General features: G+C 39.7%; 1 protein-coding gene across 3 annotated transcripts in view; it reads right to left on the bottom strand.

The window, feature by feature from the left end:
• Nucleotides 1-796: 796 nt before the first annotated feature.
• LOC102731379 (N-acetylgalactosaminyltransferase 7) overlaps nucleotides 797-8,406 on the bottom strand; it is a 130,514-nt gene continuing 122,904 nt past the window's right edge. For all 3 annotated transcript variants that reach the window (XM_081810989.1, XM_081810985.1, XM_081810991.1), the window contains 2 exons: nucleotides 6,722-6,844; nucleotides 797-1,120 (listed from right to left, as the gene is read on the bottom strand). In XM_081810989.1, coding sequence (XP_081667115.1) covers nucleotides 812-1,120; nucleotides 6,722-6,844 — 432 coding nt within the window. In that variant the 3' untranslated portion in view covers nucleotides 797-811. The remainder of the gene's footprint in view (nucleotides 1,121-6,721; nucleotides 6,845-8,406) is intronic.

Below are 8,406 nucleotides of genomic sequence, written 5' to 3'. Positions count from 1 at the left end.
TGGGAGGATGGGTTGGCCTGGTGGTGGGTATTAAAGAGGGCACGTTCTGCATGGAGCACTGGGTGTTATGCACAAACAATGAATCATGGAACACTACATCAAAAACTAATGATGTAATGAACGGTGATTAACATAACAATAAAAAATTTTTTAAAAAAGAAATGAGGTTACAAAGGCAAGTCTGGAAAAACAAATGACAACACCAATCAATGCCTTGGCCTGATTTACTTATTTTCAGTTACCATTAATTCATTCATTCATTTGACAAGCATTGTTTGAGGGCCTATTGTATATGGGGCTCTCTGCATTAGTCCATTGGGACACAATGGTGAACCAGGTCCTGAGCATGGAGACTGGCTGCTATGAGAACCCATGGAAAGATCAAGAACTCAGTCTTTGTATTGTATATGGGGGTCTCTGCATTAGTCCAATGGGACACAATGGTGAACCAGGTCCCGAGCATGGAGACTGGCTGTTATGAGAACCCATGGAAAGATCAAGAACTCAGTCTTTCTGCTTGGGTGGGGGATGAATAAGACAGGTTTTTTAGAATTGGTGCTCTCTAAATTGAGAGCAATAGGATAAGTTGGAATTAGCCAGGAATAGGACTTGGAGGGAGGGGCAGGAGGAGCTGCAGGGAGTGGACATCATTCCAGGATGGAGAGCCGTAAGTCCAAAAGCTGAGAGCAGGGGACACAGTCGTCGGGTGGAGTGGGGGGGGCATCAGGAGAGGTGTTAACGGTCTGGTGGAAAGGTGGGGGAGGTTACCATACAGTTTTTAGAGAAACTTTGCCCCAAGAATTCTTCTCTTTCACTCACACATTTCCATCTCTCTCTGCCTTCTCCCAAACTCAGTCCCCAAACACACACATTTGAGATCTGAATACTGGCCAGTACTTACTTCTCCCCATTCGACATTTTTGGGTGGCAAAGGGTAGTGTGAAGTTATGTCATAAGCTATTTCTTCCATGAACCATTTGAAACTTTTGCAGTTGTGATCTTCTCGAAATTTTTTCAGCTCAGATATATCTCCATATGGTAATGCCTTTGATTCAGGACGACTAGCATAGAAGTAGTCTTTGTATTCATCCCACCAAACCTCTACAACTCTAACATAGTTCTGTGAAAAAGAAGATATTGTTAGAAAAAGAAAAATATCTGCAATGCCGTAAATAGCCCATCTTAGACACATGAAATATGACCAACATATAACAAACTCATTTTGATAGGACCTGATATTTAATTAAACAAATGCAAGTGAGCTAATGACCCGAATATGTCAATTGCTAAGGATAAAATGTCATGCATGTTCAACTAAGAAGTGAGGGACACAGAATCTGACATCACCGAGCTGTAAAGATCGTATATTCTAAGATCGTATGTTCTATCCACTGTCTAGAGGAAGAAGGTGAAGTTCAGAAAGGGTTTAGGAGAGGCTGGCTGGACATGGATGCTCCTTTACCCAGAATAATCTCGTTCTATTAGAACCACACTATGAGCATGTGTAGGGAAAAGGCTCATTTCAGAAACCATCACAAAAAACAATAGCTCTGTTTGCAAGTTTTTGGGTCATGTTACGACTATAATAGAACCATTTTGCTATCACCCAGAATTAACCGGATATTTTCCCCAGGTGATGCATTTTAAGAAAAAGCAATTAAGGAACAATAAAATAAGCTGATATTGTGATAACTGACAAAGACCTATCTTCTAAGGTTTAATGGAATGAATGCATGCAGACATGAATATTATGACAGATTGCTAGTACATAATCTAGTCCCTTGTTCTTCTACATTGTTCATCAGCAAATTTTCTCTACAAAAGGCCAGAGAGTAAGGATCTTTGGCACAGTGGGCCACATGGTCTCTGTAGCAACTACTCAACTCTGCTGTTTTCATGAGAAGGTAGCTTACACAACACGCAGACAGATGGGTGTGCTCTTGCCCGCTATCACTTTATTTACTAAAACGGGCTGGATTTGGTCTAAAGGCCATCGTTGCTGAGCCCTGTTTCACATCAGGAGTAGAAAACACCTCGTGCAGCAGAAACTAATGATGTACTCCATGTTGGCTAATTGAATTTAAATTAAAAAAAGAAAACACCTTGCGTTCAGGCTAAGATTCTCCCAGGCTATGACTATCAAAGGGTGAACACAGGCATGCTGTTGCAAAAGCCCCTGGGTTCCAAAAAAGTTGTATGTGGTAGGATCGCACAAGAACACATAATATTATTGCTAAATAGTCTTAACTTTTGCAAAGTCATCCAAAATTAGACACAGCCCATGTCTTCTAGATACTAATGAATGTGATGAATTCAGTGCAGACACATACGGTTACAGCAACACGAAGGAGCATTTCATTGTTTGGGAAGGGGAAGGCCAGAGGGGCAGCATGGAGGGGCCCAGGACAGCTCAGTCTTGAAGGAGTGGTTCATTATGTGGAATGGTATTCAGGGTAAAGAGAAACCCAAAAGAAGTGTGACATATCATGGTGTATTTGGAGTCCTGCAAGTAGTTTCCCACAACATAGCTTGTCGTGTTTTGTGAATATGAAAAAGCATTTAGTGTCTGGTATATACTAAGCACTCAAAAAGTGTTAGCTATTATTATTATTCTTTTTTAAGGACTTTGAATTTTATCCTTTAGCTGAGAGCCATCAAAAGGCTTTAAGCAGGTACAGACATCCGATTTAATTTTCAGGGGAATAACACTGGTGGTGAGTGGAAGATGGACTGAAAGGGGTTGCAGCTGATGACAGAGAGCCAAGTAGGAGGCTATTTAATATCCATGGGAGAGATTCGAGCACCTGTGCGAAGCACAGAAAGGAATGGATTTCAGAGATATGTATAAGGTAGAATCTTCAGGGCTCGGTAAGGTGGGAGGGAAGGGAGGAAGACTACCCTAACATCCCCCCCTAAGTTTCATTCATGGGCAAACAGAGAATGCAGGAAAAGGAATTGCTTTTGGGAAGAAGTTAAAAGTTCAGCTTTGACTACACTGAGTTTGAAATGCCTGAGGGTCATCTAAGAAGATAATTCTAGGGGACAACTGCCTATCAAAGTCGGAAGCTCCAAGAAGACAGACAAGCTGGATAAATAGACGTAAGCCATTGGAACGCTGTGGTTGGAGTGGATGATGGAGGGAAAAAAAAGTGCCTGGCCCACTCTAGGCACTCACGAATATTACATTTATTGGGTTATTTTTACGATATGTACAGTTAATTTTTAGAGTGGATAAAGATTTCCCTCTCATCTCTTTTCCTTTCCCTTGTAGCACAGGCCTTCATGAATCAATGTGACTTTCCATTAATTCTTCATGTTTATGGGTCCAACTCCAAGGGCAGGTTCTTTTCCTGCAATGCCAGTCTGGCCTGGTATTAATTTGGTGCTCTTTATTTTATCGCGGATATTTTAATCTCATCCCCTCTTGTAGCTGGGGCTCCATTTGGCCATTTCTATGATAATTTGGCTAGTTAGAAAGCTGTGTTCATTCCTAAGACCTTTCCATCTCTGCTTCTATTATCTATTTCCCTTTAAGGAACTGTTCCAAGTTGCATCTGCAGCCAATAATAAACTTCCTTCTGCTTTTGACTTGGTTTAAGGGCTCCAGAAAATGAATGGAATCAGACTCCTATGCTCTTAGAATTTATGAAAGCAGCCCAACTAAAGAAACTTCGAAGTTGCTCAGTCAAGAATAGAGCACTTAATCTTCCTAGCAGTGGGACATTTGGCCTCTGTGTGAAGCTTTTTTGCTTTGTCCCTGGTTTGAGGGACAAAAGATACTAATCTTTTGCAAGCATTGTTCAAAAATTTGATTTTGTTTACTGCACAAGCTCCTAATGATTAATTTTTACAAAAATAATATTTTACTCATGTGAAAATAGTAGAAGCTGATATTTTCCTTTCAACTACTTTCCTACAGAGTGGCAGGTTTTTGTTTTTTTTTTTAGTTTCTCTGAGATGTCTTCTCATGGAGAACATTCAATATAGAAATCTTAATCAGAATGGGATACAATGAATAATCTTAAAAAATAATAAGATCCCTGATAAACACAGATGCAAAAATCCTCAACAAAATATCAGCAAGCTGAATTCAACAATACACTGAAAGGATTATACACCATGATCAAGTGGGATTTATTCCAGGGATGCAAGGATGGTTCAATGTGCACAAATCAGTCAACATGATACACCACATTAATAAAAAGGATAAAAATCATATAATTTTCTCAATGGATGCAGAAAAAGCATTTGATAAAATCCAACATGCATTTATGATAAAAATTCTCAACAAAGTGAGTATAGAGGAAACATACTTCAACACAACGGAAGCCATATATGACAAGCTCACAAGCTAACATCATACTCAATGATGAAAAGCCAAAAGATTTCCATCTAAGATCTGGGACAAGGATGCCCACTCTTGCCACTTTTATTCAACTTAGTGTTGGAAGTCCTAGCCATGGCAATTAGACAAAAAAAGAAATAAAAAGCATCCAAACTGGGAAAGAAGAAGTTAAACTGTCACTATTTGCAGATGACATGACACTTTACATAGAAAACCCTAAAGATGCTACCAAAAAGCTGTTAGAACTAATAAATGAATTCAGTAAAGCTGCAGGATACAAAATTAATATACATAAGTCTTTTGCATTTCTATACACTAATAGTGAACTATCAGAAAAAGAAATTAAGAAAATAATCCATTTATAATTGCAACAAAAAAAATCTAGAAATAAATTTAACTATGGAGGTGAAAGACCCATACTCCAAAAACTGTAAGATGCTGATGAAAGATATTAAAGATGACCCACAAAAAAATGGAAAGATACACAACACTATGGATCGGAAGAATCAGTATTATTAAAATGTCCATACTACCCAAAGCAATTTACAGATTCAGTGCAATCTCTGTCAAAATACCAGTAGTATTTTTCATAGAATGGGAACAAATAATCCTACAATTTGTGTGGAACCATAAAAGACCCTGAATAGCCAAAGCAATCTTGAGAAAGAAGAACAAACCTGGAGGTGTCATGCTCCCTGATTTCAAATTATACTACAAAGTTATAGTAATCAAAACAGTATGGTACTGGCACAAAAACAGATTCGTACCTCAATGGAACAGAAATAAACCCATACCTATATGGTCAATTAATCTTTGACAAATGAGGCGAAGGGGAAAAGACAGTTTCTTTAATAAATGTTAGGAAAACTGTACAACTACTTGCGAAAGAATGAAACTGGATGGCTTTCTTATACCATATACAAAATAAACTCAAAATGGACTAAAGACTTAAATATAAGACCTGAGACCATAAAACTCCTAGGAAAACATTGGAAGCAAGCTCTTGGACAACATTTTTTTTGGATCTATCTCCTCAGGCAAGTGCAACAAAAGAAAAATAAACAAATGGGACTACATCAAACTAAAAAGCTTTTGTATGGTGAAGGAAACCGTCAAAAAAATGAAAAGGCATCCTATTGAATGGGAGGATATTTGCAAATGATCCAACCAAACAGGGGTTAATATCCAAAATATATAAAGAACTCGCATGAGTCAATACCAAAAAGCAAACAATCCAATTAAAAAATGGGCAGATGACCTGAACAGACATTTCTCCAAAAAAGACAGACAGGTGGCCAACAGACACATGAAAAGCTACTTAACCTCACTCATCATCAGGGAAACACAAATCAAAACCACAATGAGCTATCACCTCACACCTGTCAGAATGGCTACCATCAAAAAGACCAGAAATAACAAGTGTTGGTGAAGATATGAAGAAAAGGTAACCCTTGTGTGCTGTTTTTGAAAATGCAAATTGGTGCAGCCACTATGGAAAACAGTATGGAGATTCCTCAAAAAATTAAAAACAGAACTACCATACAACCCAGCAATTCTACTTCTGAGTATTAATCCCAAGAGTACAAAAACACTAATTCAAAGATATACATGCTCCTATGTTCATTGCAGCATTATTTATAATACAGTTTATAATTACAATAGCCAAGATATGGAAGCAACCTAAGTGTCCATGGATAATACTGATAGATAAGAAGATGTGGGGTATACAGATACATACACACACATACACACAATGGAATATTACTCAGCCATAAAAAAGAATGAAATCTTGCCATTTGTTAGAACATGGATGGACCCAAATGGACAACATAGCTGGTATTTTAGTAAGTGAAATAAGTAAGGCAGAGAAAGACAAATACCATATGACGTCACTTCCATGTGGAATCTAAAAGACCAAACAAACAAACAAAGCAGAAACAGATTCATAGACGCAGAGGACAAACAGACGGTTGCCGGAGGGGAGAGGGGAGAGCAGATGGGTGACACAGGGGGAGGGGAGCAATGCACAGCATAGGGAACAGAGTTAATAATATTGTAACAACTTTCACGGTGACAGATGGTAGCCAGATTTATTGTGGTGATCACTTCACAACGTATATACGTGTTGAATACCTGCGTACACCTGTATTGTATGTCAACTCTACTTCAAATAAAAACAAAACAAAGCAAAAACGATAAGGGGTTTCATGAGTAAGTCCAGCTTAAGTTAAAAGGGAGAACGAGTGCTGACTGCTTAAAAGCTTTGTCTCATTCAGTGAGCGGCCACTCAAGTGACTACCACGGTGTGTGGTGTCTCAGTGGGGCGCATGTGGTCCAGAGCTCCCCAGGCTTCTCTCCTTGTATCCAAAGACTCACCTTCAGAGTTGGAGAAGACCCGACATAAATGGGCGGAGGATTCCCTTGCCAGCCCTCGAGACGGTAGATGTGACCAACACGAGAGCAGGGGACAAACAGTAATTTGCCACCACACTGCCATATCTATCAAGGAAAAACACACGTGGAAGTTGTTTCAAATATCAAAATAAATTATACTTGAAAATTTCTCTTATAAATGTAAATATAAAACCTAAATTAGATAACAGTGTCCATGGGGAATTCATAAATGAAACGAATCCTAAAATAATGTTTTTCAAATTCATATAATAACGAACAAGGCCATAAGAATGCAGTAATGTTCTGCGACTCAGGGCCCCTTGTGTACCTGTAGCATTAAACACCCTTTGCCCAGTGTAACCTTGCAAAGTCACTCAGATTCTTCATTCCTGACAGCATTCACCGTTTCCACGGCTAATGGATTTCCCACCTGGCTGATTATTATAATAACCTCCAAACTGGCTTCTTCACCTCCAGCTTCTCTCAACTCAATGCTATCCCTATGTATAGTAAGATTATTTTAGCTGAAGGGCAACTTTGGGTCATGTTATTCCCTTGCTTAGTATCTTCAATAGGTTACCCCTGCTTATTAAATTCAGTAGAAATCTCTTGGCTCAGCATTAGAGGCCCTCCTCCATACAATCCTAACGTACCTGTCCACTTCTTCTTCTTGGACATCTTTCTTACTCAGGCTGTCAGATTCTGCTAGACTGGGCTCCTCACTGTTTCCTGCACGCATTCTTCATGTTCCCACCTTTGTACCTTTCCCCAGTCTAGTTGCTCTGAGGTCTCCTTCCCCTTCCTTTATCTCTGCTTATCGATATCATGCCCACCTTTCTAGTTTGCCTCAAATTCTCCCTCCAGTATGACGCTGTTTCTTAATCACACCAATTGAATGCCATCTACCTTCTTATTGTATTATGAATTTAATTCTAATCTCTTCTTATGAACTCTAAGTTCCTTGAGAGCAGGGACTGAGTTATTCTTCTTCTGTCTTTGGACATTTAAGACAAGAGGCAATAAGTATCTGTTTAACTCAAACTGTGATATAGTTCTCTTTCTTTCTTGGGGGCAGTGGGAGGGAGGGGTTGGAGCATAGGTGGTATTATTGTCCAAGGACTGCCTCAACAACAGGGGCTGCTGATGGAAGGCAGCTCCAATGTCAGTCTGAGGATGCACAGTCATGGCTGGGATCTGCTTCTGTCCTGAATCATCATGTCCTATAGTGATAAAGGGTAACTGTGTCAGTGGATGGTCAAATGTGGCCCCCATACAGGCAGATTCCCTAAAGGGCTTTTGTAACAAAAGGCTCCAATGTATAGAAAGCCTGGAGGGTAAGGCAGGGAGTGGGAAGAGGAGGTATTTTCATTTTTAAAAAAGATTTACTTATTTATTTTAGAGAAAGAGAGAGAGAGAATGTGTATGTGTATATGTGTATGTGTGCGAGCAGGGATGGGGCAGAGGGAGTGGGGGAGAGAGAGAATCCTCAAGCAGACTCCCCACTGAGCGCAGATCCTGATGCGGGGCTCGATCCCAGGACTCCGAGATCGTGACCTGAGCCGAAACCAAGGGTTGGACACTTGACTGACCGAGCCACCCAGGTGCCCTAGTATTTTCATTTTTGAAGTTTGCAGCCTTCAATGTTGAGATGAGCCATGTAAATATGT

This window comes from Leptonychotes weddellii, chromosome 2 (genome assembly GCF_054177405.1).
Source record: "Leptonychotes weddellii isolate Sample4059 chromosome 2, ASM5417740v2, whole genome shotgun sequence".
Classification (NCBI taxonomy): domain Eukaryota; kingdom Metazoa; phylum Chordata; class Mammalia; order Carnivora; family Phocidae; genus Leptonychotes; species Leptonychotes weddellii.
The sequence above is the reverse complement of the archived record's forward strand: the minus strand, read 5'-3'. Positions and strand labels throughout refer to the sequence as shown.